At 45.0% G+C, this 12,896-nt stretch overlaps 1 protein-coding gene across 1 annotated transcript in view; it reads right to left on the bottom strand.

Moving 5' to 3' along the window:
- The window catches only part of UBE2QL1 (ubiquitin conjugating enzyme E2 QL1), a 59,556-nt gene extending 51,801 nt beyond the window's left edge, over window positions 1-7,755 (bottom strand). Inside the window, exon 1 of the mRNA XM_060774603.2 lies at window positions 6,546-7,755. Within this exon, the coding sequence (XP_060630586.2) occupies window positions 6,546-7,331 (786 nt within the window). The 5' untranslated portion in view covers window positions 7,332-7,755. The remainder of the gene's footprint in view (window positions 1-6,545) is intronic.
- Between the last annotated feature and the right edge of the window lie 5,141 nt (window positions 7,756-12,896).

The raw sequence follows: 12,896 nt of genomic DNA, 5'->3' as shown, positions 1-12,896 counted from the left end.
ATCAAAGATAATCAGTTTGTCCTCGGGGTTGAGTTTAAGCTTACTCTTTTTTTTTCCTATGATGTGGGACAAATCCTTAATGTAGTGTGTCACAAGTCAAATATGGGTTTGTAGTTGTGCAGCCAGAAAGCTTGCCAAGTCATATGTAGGGGAAAAAATGCTGCTAGAAAACAGCCATACAGCCCGGAAACCACACAACTCCCCATGCAAATAAGCCTATATAGGGTTTCTGGTATTGTACCATTATCCAGAGGACTCCAAAAGGGAGCCTAGACAGAGAAAGATAGTCCATTTTATGCGGGGGAGGGAGCTGAAGGAAGAAAACAATTTTCCACATTTTTGCTGGTTACTCCCTCTGCCCACTTCCCATTTCATAAACTAGCGTTGTTTCTATGACTGCGACATGAATGGGGGCTGAATAACAGGAAAACAGGGGGAAATGGTTTTTACTCCTTCAAACCCCACTCAACATGTAAATAAAATAAGACTATTCTTCTCTCTCTAGAATTCCCTTTTGGCCTCCTCCCAGATAATGAAACAGTACCTTTTTTAAACATAAGAATAATTTAATAATAATAATAATAATAATAATAATAATAATAATAATATTTCTTACCCACCTCTCCCCACGGCTCGAGGTAGGTCACAGCACAATCAAAAACACACAAACAACAAACCAGCATTTTGAACATTTGCTAAACAGGCTGATTTTGGGGCATTGTGTGGTTTCCAGGCTGTAATGGCCATGTCCTTGAAGCTTTTTCTCCTGACGTTTCGCCTGCATCTGTGGCTGGCACCTTTAGAGGTTCCTCTGCCACAGTTGTAGGTTGATTTCTTTCGTATCAAAAACATTGCATAATTTAGTATAAAACTGATAAAAATAGAAGGAGCGCAGGCGGCTAAATATCTTTTGACCAAAAACGGGCAACAGCAATGGCATTGTAGGTGAAATGTTAGGAGAAAATGTTGCTAGAAGATGGCCACACAGTCCGGAAACCTCACAGCAACACCCCAGTGATTCTGACTGTGAAAGCCTTTAACAATACATTGAACTTTGTTTGGTTCCTATGTTCTGTGTATATTGTTTTAGATGTTTTGATGTTTTACATTTTAATGTTATGTTGTTTATTTTATTGCAATTTGTACTGTTATATTGTAGTTTGTTGTTTGGGCTTGGCCCCATGTAAGCCACTCCGAGTCCCTGTTGGGGAGATGGTGGCGGGGTATAAATAAAGATTATTATTATTATTATTATTATTATTATTATTATTATTATTATCTTGTCTACAGCTGGTTTTCCTTGTAAGGAAGTAGGTGGACCTGTAATTGGTTAAGTGAACGAACTCAAAGGGTGCTTGACCAATGCTTCCTCTTCATGCAGGAAAGAAGTAATTAGTGGAATGCTATAGGGTTTGGGCCTGGGCCCAGTACTGTTCAACAATGTTATGAATGACTTAGATGAAGGTTTAGAGGGCATACTTATCAAGTTTGCAGACGACACCAAATTAGGAGGGATAGCTAATACTTCAGAGGACAGGATCAGAATTCAAAATGACCCTAAACGGATTAGAGATCTGGGCCAAAGCTAAAAATTAAATTCAACAAGGACAAATGTAAGATCCTACACTTAGATAGGACAAAATGAAACGCAAAAATACAAGATGGGTGATGTCTGGCTCGATAACAGTCCATGTGAGAAAGGTCTTCAAGTCTTTGTGGACAACAAGTTGAACATGAGCCAACAGTGCGATGCAGGAGCTAAAAAAAGCCAAAGGGATTTTGGGCTGCATCAAAAGGAATATTGTGTCTAGACCAGTGGTTCCCAATCTTTGGTCCTTCAGGTGTTTTGGACTTCAACTCCCAGAAATCCTAGCCAGCTTACCAGCTGTTAGGAATTGTGGGAGCTGAAGTCCAAAACACCTGGAAGACCAAAGGTTGGGAACCACTGGTCAAGATCGAGGGAAGTCATGGTGCTTTGTATTCTGCTTTGGTCAGACCTCACCTGGAATAGTTTGTCCAGTTCTGGGCATCACAGTTTAAAAGAGACATTGACAAGCTGAAAAGTGTCCAGAGGAAGGTGACTAAAATGATCAAAGGTCTGGAGACCATGAATTCCTATGAGGAGCGTCTTAAAGAGCAGGGTATGTTTAGCCTGCAGAAGAGAAGTTTGAGTGGAAACATGGTAGCCATGTATAAATATGTGAAAGGGCGTCATAAGGAAGAGGCAACAGGCTTGGAGACTAGAATTGGGAGCAATGAGTCTAAATCACAGGAAAGGAGATTCCACCTGAACTTTAGGAAGAACTTCCTGACCATAAGAGCTGTTCAGCAGTGGAACTCTCTGCTTTAGGAGTGTGATGGAAGCTCCTGCCTTGGTAGCTTTTAAACAGAGGCTGGATGGCCATCTGTCTAGGGTGTTTTGATTGTGTTTTTCCTGCATGGCAGGGGGTTGGACTAGATGGCCTATGTGGTCTCTTCCAACTCTATCATTCTAAGAATCTATGATTTTATGAAAAGACAATAATAATTCTTGGTATGGTAAAAGGCAGTTGGAAATAAAGGAAGACTGCATTACAGATGAATAGATTGAATCAAAGAAGTCATGGCTCTGAGCAGGCCCATATGGTCTCTTCCAACTCTACTACTCTATGATTCATAGAGTAATAGAATCATGTAGAATCATAGAATCATAGAGTTGGAAGAGACCTCGTGGCCATCCAGTCCAACCCCCTGCCAAGAAGCAGGAAAAGCACTGCTGACAGATGGCCATCCAGCCTCTGTTTAGAAGCCTCCAAAGAAGGAGCCTCCACTGCACTCCAGGGCAGAGAGTTCCACTGCTGAACAGCTCTCACAGGCAGGAAGTTCTTCCTAATGTTCAGGTTGAATTTATTTATTTATTTCCTGTACTTGTACCCCGCCCTTTTCACCCCGAAGGGGACTCAGTGCAGCCTCACAACTGGCAGCAATTTGATGCCCAACAAACAAATTTCAAAAATAACAATTACAATTAAAATGGCAATAAAACAAATGATCAAAACAGTAATTAAAATCATGCAAGTTCAAAATTGTAGTCCAGAAAGGGTCAATTAGTCTGTCACTTTAAGAGTTCTCAATTATTGTACTGCTGTAGTTACTGCTGAAATGCTTGGTCCCATAACCATGTCTTAAGTTTCTTTCCCTGAAAGACAGGATGGAGGGGGCTGCTCTGATTTCACCGGGGAGGAAGTTCCATAGCTAAGGGGCCACCACTGAGAAAGCCTTATCTTTCATCCCCATCAGTTGCGCTTGCGAGGGCGGTGGGACCAAGAACAGGGCCTCACCCAACAAGCTTAACCTCTGAGGTGGGTCAAAGAGGGAGATATGTTCCAACAGATAGGCTGGCCCAGAACCACTTAGGGTTTTATAAGCTAAAGCCAGCAGTTTGAATTGTGCTCAGTAGCAGGCTGGCAGCCAGTGGAGCTGACGTAACAGGGGGGTGGTATGCTCCCTGAATGTTGCTCCAGTAAGCAATTTGGCTACCACCCATTAAGACTATTCAAGCTTCCAAACAGTCTTTAAGGGCAACCCCACATAGAGTGCATTACAGTAGTCTATTCAGGATGTAAGAAGAGAGTGGACCACCATGGCCAAGTCAGAATTTCCAAGGTATGGGCGTAACTGGTGCACACCTGAGGTCCCACAGGTTGAGAATCACTGGTATAAAGTATCTTCTGCGGAGTCCAGTGTAAACAGTCAGGGCAGATTCTTGTAAATGCCTTAAACAGCCACTAGGTGGCATTGCTAAAACCTTCCCATGAGTATATAGGGTATCTCCTGTAGAATCCAGCGTAAACACTGCAGGGCGGATTCTTGTAAATGCCTGAAACAGCACTAGGTGGCATTGGGAAACCCTTCCCATGAGTATATAACAGATATAGGCTGTTAGGAATTGTGGGAGCTGAAGTCTAAAACACCTGAAGGGCCAAAGTTTGCCCATGCTTGGCATAGTGGGTATCTTTTGCAGAATCCAGTGTAAACAGTGCAGGGGATATTCTTGTAAATGCCTTAAACAGCCACTAGATGGTGTTGAGAAAACCTTCCCATGAGTATATACTGTATCTTCTGCAAAGTCCAGTGTAAACACTGTGGGGCAGATTTCCATTTAATGCCAGAAACAGTCACTAGGTGGCATTGGGAAAACCTTCCCATTAGTTTATATTGTATCTTCCACAGAGTCCAATGTAAACGGTCAGGACAGATTCCTGTAAATGCTTGAAACAGCCACTAGGTGGCATTGGGAAAACCTTTCCATTAGTTTATATTGTATCTTCTGCAGTCTAGTGTAAACGGTCAGGTCACCTAATGTAAACACGAAAGGGCAGATTCCTGTAAATGCCTGAAACAGCCACTAGGTGGCATTGGGAAAACGTTCTCATATAAGGTATCTTCAACAGTGTCCAGTGTAAACAGTAAGGGCAGATTCCTGTAAATGCCTTAAAGGGCCACTAGGTGTTGTTGGGAAAACCTTCCCTTGAGTATATAGGGTATCTCCTGCAGAATCCAGTGTAAACGTGGCTGTGGAGTCAGGCCTTCGAGGAATGAGACAACACCATAGGACTCTGGATGGAAGTGGATATAGATCCATCTTAATAGGACGACTGACTACTCTAGTTTTATATTTAGTGTATTTTAAAGTTGATGTGTAATTTGTGATATATGATATTTTAATGAATGTATATGTTTTTATGGCTGTAAACCGGGCTGAGTCCCTCAACGAGGTTGAGAAGCTCGGTATACAAAACTGTGAAATAATAATAATAATAATAATAACACTGCAGGGGAGATTTCTGTAAATGCCCAAAACAGCTACTAGGTGGCATTGGGAAACCCTTCCCATGAGTATATAGGTTATCTCCTGCAGAATCCAGTGTAAACAGTCAGGGTAGATTCCTTTAAATGCCTTAAACAGCCACTAGGTGGCGTTGGGAAAACCTTCCCGTGAGTAAATAGGGTATCTCCTGCAGAATCCAGTGTAAACACTGCAGGGGAGCTTCCGGTGAATGCCTTAAACAGCCACTAGGTGGTGTTGGGAAAGCCTACCCATGAGTATATACGGTATCTTCCACAGAGTCCGGTGTAAACACTGCAGGGAGATTCCAGTAAATGCCTCAAACAGCCACTAGGTGGTGTTGGGGAAGCCTACCCACGAGTATATACAATATCTTCCGCAGAGTCCAGTGTAAACACTGCAGGGGAGATTCCGGTAAATGCCTTAAACGGCCACTAGGTGGCATTGTGAAAATATTCCCATAAATATATATGGTATCTACAGAAGAGTCCAGTGTAAACATTGCAGGGGACATTCCGGTAAATACCTTAAACAGCCACTAGGTGGCATTGGGAAAACCTACCCACGAGTATATATTGTATCTTCAGCAGAGTCCAGTGTAAACACTGCAGAGCAGATTTCTGTAAATGCCTCAAACAGCCACTAGGTGGCATTGGGAAAACCTACCGAGTATATACGGTATCTTTTGCGGAATCCAGTGTAAACATTGCAGGTGAGATTCCAGTAAATGCCTTAAACAGCCACTAGGTGGCGTTGGGAAAACCTACCGAGTATATACGGTATCTTTTGCGGAATCCAGTGTAAACATTGCAGGTGAGATTCCTGTAAATGCCTTAAACAGCCACTAGGTGGCGTTGGGAAAACCTACCGAGTATATACGGTATCTTTTGCGGAATCCAGTGTAAACATTGCAGGTGAGATTCCTGTAAATACCTTAAACAGCCACTAGGTGGCGTTAGTAAAATCTTCCCATGATTATATAAGGTATCTACAGAAGAGTGCAGTGAAAAAACTGCAGGGGAGATTCCGGTAAATGCCTTAAACAGCCACTAGGTGGCGTTGGTAAAACCTACCCACCAATATATATGGCAGTGGTTCTCAACCTGGGGTCCCCAGATGTTTTTGGCCTTCAACTCCCAGAAATCCTAACAGCTGGTAAACTGGCTAGGATTTCTGGGAATTGAAGGCTAAAAACATCTGGGGACCCCAGGTTGAGAACCACTGATATATGGTATCTCCTGCAGAGTTCAGTGTAAACACTGCAGGGGAGATTCCTTAAACAGCTACTAGGGGGCGTTGGGAAAACCTACCCATGAGTATATACGGTATCTCCTGCAGAGTCCAGTGTAAACACTGCAGGGGAGATTCCTTAAACAGCTAGTAGGTGGCGTTGGGAAAACCTACCCACGAGTATATACAGTATCTCCTGTAGAGTCCAGTGTCAACACTGCAAGGGAGTTTCCTGTAAATGCCTGAAACAGCCACTAGGTGGCGTTGGGAAAACCTACTCACAAGTATATAAGGTATCTTCAACAGAGTCCAATGTAAACACTGCAGGTGAGATTCCTGTAAATGCCTCAAACAGCCACTAGGTGGCGTTAGGAAAACCTACCCACGAGTATATAGGGTATCTCCTGCAGAGTGCAGTGTCAACACTGCAGGGGAGATTCCTGTAAACGCCTGAATCAGCCACTAGGTGGCGTGGCGACCCCCTTACCTGTCCCTTGACGAGGCTGGCGGCGAACTGGCGCATGACGGCCTCGACGGTGTAGGCGGAGGACCACCCTCGGGGGGTGAGGAGCTCCATGCAGATGGCGCCTCCGTCCAGGACGTAGCCGTTCTCGAGGCGGGGGCTGAGGACGCGCATGAAGGGCGGCGCGAAGGGGAAGTTGTCCGGGAAGGTGAGGTTGAGCAGGATGTACTCGGTGCCGGTCTCCTTCATGTCCTGCCACAGCACCGAGTCCTTGTCCACCTGGTGCAGCTTGACGTTCCAGTCGAAGAGGCTCTCGTCCACCAGCTCCACCGAGATGAAGCGGTCGCTGAGGCGGGCGATGTCCTGCAGCTCCTTCATCAGGCGGCGGGTCCGGACCTGCGTGCAGTGCGCTTGGCGGCTGGCCGGGACCACGGAAGAGGAAGAGGAGGAGGAGGGGGGAGGAGGGGGAGGAAGGGGCCCCGATGGTGGTGGTTGTTGCTGCTGCTGCTGCTCTGGGCCCGCCTCCTTGGTGGTGTCGCCTTGCAGCGGCGGAGGGCCCTTCTTCTCCTTCTTCTTGGCCAGCTCCTTCTTGGGCTTGTGGCGTGCGGGGCTGTTGCCCCGGCTGGTGCTGCAGTGGCTCTCCTTGCTGGGGCTGGCGCAGCCTTGCCGGTGGTTCTTCTGGTTGCTTTTGCCCCGCAAGGAAGATCCTTGCTGGCTGCTGCTGCCTCGGTGGTGGTGGTGATGCTTGGGATCCTCAGTGTCGCGGTTGTGGAGGCGGATGAGGCCGATCTTGCGGAGCAGCGTCGCCATGGTGAAAGGAGGGAAGAAAGAAGGAAGGAAGGAAGGGAGGGAAGTGGTCCGCCCACTGCTAGCTACCTGTCCCTCCGCCCACGCCTGAGGAAAGGGGGGGTTTCCTTCCTTCCCTTCTCAGACGCCTCTCTTCAACGTTGCTTCCATTCCAACCATTCCTGAAGATAACCTTGAGCAAGCCCCTCCCCCCCAAATGCAACCCTGAGGTCCTTTTGTGGGGTCTCTACACGGCCTCCATCTCCTCCTCCCTTTGTTCCGCAGTAGGGCCTTGCTTCCACCTCTTTCCCCGGAAGAGTCCGAGGTGGTCCCTGCTCTTCTCGTTCCTCAGGAGAGAGCCCCCCACCTCGGACAGCCTCGCCGGCTCTTCTGCGGCGGATCTGACATTCGCAGGGACGAGGGGGAGGAGCTAGCCCGGGAGGAAGCCCCGCCTCCCGCCCCGCACGCGCAAAAAGGGGGCGGGGACAGCCGCCAGAGCTCACGTGCCGGCGAACTGCGTCCCTATTGGCTGCTCTGAAGATGAGGTGGGTGGTTCGGCTCAGAGATATGGCGCTTGCCTTTCTCTGTCTGTGTCTGGGTATTTCCCCCGCCTCACTATGACCCGCAGCCCACCTTGAAATGGGAAGAAGAGAGAAATGTGTGCGTTTGGGTCATTTAGAAACAAACAAACAAAAAAAAAAGTGACGCCTTTGTTGGTCTTTCAAGCCAAATTGGATGGCGCCTCCTGATATAATTAGAGAATGCAAATTTGCGCATGCGTGTTGTGGCAGCGCGCGCATGCTGGCTCTCTATGCTCATGGATCATCTGTTTTCCTCGCACACTGATCCCGTTGTCGGACGGGGGGGGGGGGGGGGAGGAGGAAGGGGGGCCTTTCATCACCTCATAAAGCAATCCACCGGGAAAAGAAGGGAGAGAGATGCCCTTGGAAAGGATAATCTTGCATGGCTCTATGGCTATTATTATTATTATTATTATTATTATTATTATTATTATTTCTATACTAGCTGTACCCGCCACGCGTTGCTGTGGCAAACCTTCCCTCCTTTCCCTCTTTCTCTCCCTCCTCTCCCCTTCCTTCCTTCTCTACCCGTCTTTCTTTCCTTCCCTCCTTCTTTCCCTATTTTTCTCCTTCCTTCCTTCTCTTTCTTTCTTTCTTTCTTTCTTTCCTTCTTTCTCTCCTTCCCTCTTTCTTTCCCTCTTTCTCTCCCTCCTCTCCCTTCCTTCCTTCCTTCCTTCTCTACCCATCTTTCTTTCCTTCCCTCCTTCTTTCCCTATTTTTCTCCCTCCTTCTTTCTCTTTCTTTCTTTCCTTCTTTCTCTCCTCCTCTCCTTCCTTCCTTCTCTATCTTTCTTCTTTCTCTCCTTTCCTCTTTCTTTCCCTCTTTCTCTCCCTCCTCTCCCTTCCTTCCTTCCTTCCTTCCTTCTCTACCCGTCTTTCTTTCCTTCCCTCCTTCTTTCCCTATTTTTCTCCCTCCTTCTCTTTCTTTCTTTCCTTCTTTCTCTCCTTCCCTCCTCTCCTTCCTTCCTTCTCTATCTTTCTTTCCTTCTTTCTCTCCTTTCCTCTTTCTTTCCCTCTTTCTCTCCCTCCTTTTCTCCTTCCTTCCTTCCTTCTTTACCCCTCTTTTTTCCTTCCCTCCTTCTTTCCCTATTTTTCTCCCTCCTTCCTTCTCTTTCTTTCTTTCCTTCTTTCTCTCCTTCCCTCCTCTCCTTCCTTCCTTCTCTATCTTTCTTTCCTTCTTTCTCTCCTTCCCTCATTCTTTCCCTCTTTCTCTCCCTCCTCTCCCCTTCCTTCCTTCCTTCCTTCCTTCTCTACCCGTCTTTCTTTCCTTCCCTCCTTCTTTCCCTATTTTTCTCCCTCCTTCCTTCTCTTTCTTTCTTTCCTTCTTTCTCTCCTTTCCTCTTTCTTTCCCTCTTTATCTCCCTCCTTTTCTCCTTCCTTCCTTCCTTCTTTACCCGTCTTTCTTTCCTTCCCTCCTTCTTTCCCTATTTTTCTCCTTCCTTCTCTTTCTTTCTTTCCTTCTTTCTCTCCTTCCCTCCTCTCCTTCCTTCCTTCTCTATCTTTCTTTCCTTCTTTCTCTCCTTTCCTCTTTCTTTCCCTCTTTCCCTCCTTTTCTCCTTCCTTCCTTCCTTCCTTCCTTCTTTACCCGTCTTTCTTTCCTTCCCTCCTTCTTTCCCTATTTTTCTCCCTCCTTCTCTTTCTTTCTTTCCTTCTTTCTCTCCTTCCCTCCTCTCCTTCCTTCCTTCTCTATCTTTCTTTCCTTCTTTCCTTTCCTCTTTCTTTCCCTCTTTCTCTCCCTCCTTTTCTCCTTCCTTCCTTCCTTCCTTCCTTCTCTACCCATCTTTCTTTCCTTCCCTCCTTCTTTCCCTATTTTTCTCCCTCTTTCCTTCTCTTTCTTTCTTTCCTTCTTTCTCTCCTTCCCTCCTCTCCTTCCTTCCTTCTCTATCTTTCTTTCCTTCTTTCTCTCCTTTCCTCTTTCTTTCCCTCTTTCTCTCCCTCCTTTTCTCCTTCCTTCCTTCTCTTTCTTTCTTTCTTTCCTTCCTTCTCTTCTTCCCTCCTTCCTTCCCTCCTTCCCCCTTTCTGTGTATGTGTTTTGTGTGTGTGTATGCATATATGTGTGTGTTTGTGTATATAAATTTGGTTTTGCACATGCGTTGTAATTTTTTTGGTGTTATTTTTGGCTTTTAAAATCCCTACTGCTATGTTTTTCAGTGTGTTTATGAATGATGGTCACTCATTGCCTTGATAGGTGCATTGTGTCCAAATTTGGTGTCAATTCGTCCAGTGGTTTTTGAGTTATGTTAATCCCACAAATTAACATTATATTTTTATTTATATAGACTAGCCATCCCCTGTCACGCGTTGCTGTGGCACATGGGGGTTCTGTGTGGGAGGTTTGGCCCAGTTCTATCGTTGGTGGGGTTCAGAATGCTCTGTGAGTGTAGGTGAACTATAAATCCCAGCAAATACCACTCCCAAATGTCAAGATTCTATTTTTCCCAAACTCCACCAGTGTTCACATTTGGGCATATTGAGTATTTGTGTAGAGTTTGGTCCAGATCCATCATTGTTTGAGTCCACATGATCTCTGGATGTAGGTGAATTACAACTCCAAAACCAAAGGTCACTGCCCACCAAACCTTTCCAGTATTTTCTGTTGGTCATGGGAGAACTGTGTGCCAAGTTTGGTTCAATTCCATCGTTGGTGGGGTTTCAGAATGATCTTTGATTGTAGGTGAACTATAAATCCCAGCAACTACAACTCCCAAATGACAAAATCATTTTTTTTTGAGTGAAGGACATACATTGGGTTGTTAGGTATCTTGTGTCCAAATTTGGTGTCAATTCGTCCTGTGGTTTTTGATTTCTGTTAATCCCACAAACAAACATTACATTTTTATTTATATAGATTATTATTATTATTATTATTATTATTATTATTTCTATACTAGCTGTACCGGCCATACGTTGCCGTGGCAAACCTTCCCTCCTTCTTTCCCTCTTTCTCTCCCTCCTCTCCCCTTCCTTCCTTCCTTCCTTCCTTCCTTCCTTCCTTCCTTCCTTCCTTCCTTCTCTACCCTTCTTTCTTTCCTTCTTTCCCTTCTTCCCTCCTTCTTCCCCCTTCTCTCCCTCCTTCCTTACTTCTCTACCTTTCTTTCTCTCCTTCCCTCCTTCTCTCCCTCTTTCTCTCCCTTCTCTCCTTCCTTCCTTCTCCATCTTTCTTTCTTTCCTTCTTTCTCTCCTTCCCTCCTTCTTTCCCTCTTTTTCTCCCTCCTTCCTTCCTTCTCTTTCTTTCTTTCCTTCTTTCTCTTCTTCTTCCCTCCTTTCCCTCCTACCTTCCTTCCCCCTTTCTGTGTATGTGTTTTGTGTGTGTGTATGCATATTATTTTTACAATACAATAAGCCTTTATTGGCATAACATGGCAAAGAGTATGCCAATAAAGGCTTATTGTATTGTAAAAATAATATGCATACAGATCCGTGTATGCATATATGTGTGTATATGTGTGTGTTTGTGTATATAAATTTGGTTTTGCACATGCGTTGTAATTTTTTGGTGTTTTTTGTTTTTTAAATCCCTTCTGCTGTGCTTTTCAGTGTTTTTATGAGTGATGGTCACTCATTGGCCAGATAGGTGTTTTGTGTCCAAATTTGGTGTCAATTTGTCCAGTGGTTTTTGAGTTCTGCTAATCCCACAAACGAACATTAATTTTTTATTTATATAGATTACTAGCTGTGCCCTGCCATGCGTCGCTATGGCCTATAGTAAGACTTTTCGAAGTAGAGGTAGCTATCTGGGCTATTATGAAAGAGAGGTACCTACCTATGCCTTCCTATGTTTACAACTGAAAAACAGGTGTGATGGGAACCATAAAAAGTTTCCTGTCTTGTTTCATTACCCATTCCTTGTATCCTATGGAGTTTGGTGCAGAATCATACGATCCCATGGAAAGCAATGGTTTTAGCCTGGATCACTTTCTCTTGTACCTTATGGGGCTTGAGGCAGAACAATAGGATCCCATGGAAAGAAGTGGTCAGTCTCTTTTAATGTAAGGGGCTTTGGGCAGGGCAAGGGATCTCTTGGCTTTTTGATATTATTTCTTCTGATTATAAAGAAAACAGTAATACTGACCTTATGATGAAGGTAAGAGGTATGTATTGCCAGCAGTTAAGTTTCCATGTGTGAATGTGATGGGGAGTCAGAACACAAAACGGTACTGCTGAAGCTTTAAGAGGGGCCATTCTCTACTCACCCTCTTGTGATGAGGTGGCCAGACTGTTCCTGGTAACTGAAAGATTGGAACCATAACAGTCATTGTTAGTCCATCAAGTGCTACAGGGCTTTGGATTGTTTTTGCTATGAAAGGCTAACACAGCTTCATCTTTGGGATATATGTTAAGGAAATATATAGAACCGTAGAGTTGGAAGAGACCACATGGGCTGACCAGTCCAACCCCCTGCCAGGCAGGAATAGCACAATCAAAGCATTCCTGATATATTACCATCCAGTTTAGAAGCCTCCAGAGAAGGAGCTTCCACCAAACTCCAAGGCAGGGAGTTTCACTGTTAAACATCTCTTACAATCAGGAAGTTCTTCCTAATGTTTAGGTGGAATCTTCTTTCCTGTAATTTGAACCCATTGTTCCTGATCCCAGTCTTCAGGGCAGCAGAAAATTACCCTGCTCCCTCTTCCTTATGACTTCCTTTCAAATATTTTAAAATGGCAATCATATCTCCTCTCAACCTTCTTTTCTCATACCTAGATTTCCCAATCATTCCTTATAGGGCTTGGCTTTCAAACCTTTGATCATTTTGGTCACTCTTCTTTGGACATATCCTAGCTTGTCAATATCCTTCTTGAATCGCAGTGTCTAGATCTGGACTCAGTGTTATTCCAGGTGATGGAATTCTGACCAAAGCAGAAGAGGGTGGGACTATGACTTCCCTCAGTCTTCACACTATACTTATATACTTGCAGTTCACACCAAGGAGGTTCCCTAGGCCCCTTCCACCCTGATAAAGGGTTAGCATTTGGGGATCTTCTTCCCACCTAAATGTGGGCACTTTT

The sequence above is a fragment of the Anolis sagrei genome, chromosome 4 (genome assembly GCF_037176765.1).
Source record: "Anolis sagrei isolate rAnoSag1 chromosome 4, rAnoSag1.mat, whole genome shotgun sequence".
Classification (NCBI taxonomy): Eukaryota; Metazoa; Chordata; class Lepidosauria; order Squamata; family Dactyloidae; genus Anolis; species Anolis sagrei.
This window is presented reverse-complemented; position numbering and strand designations above follow the sequence as displayed.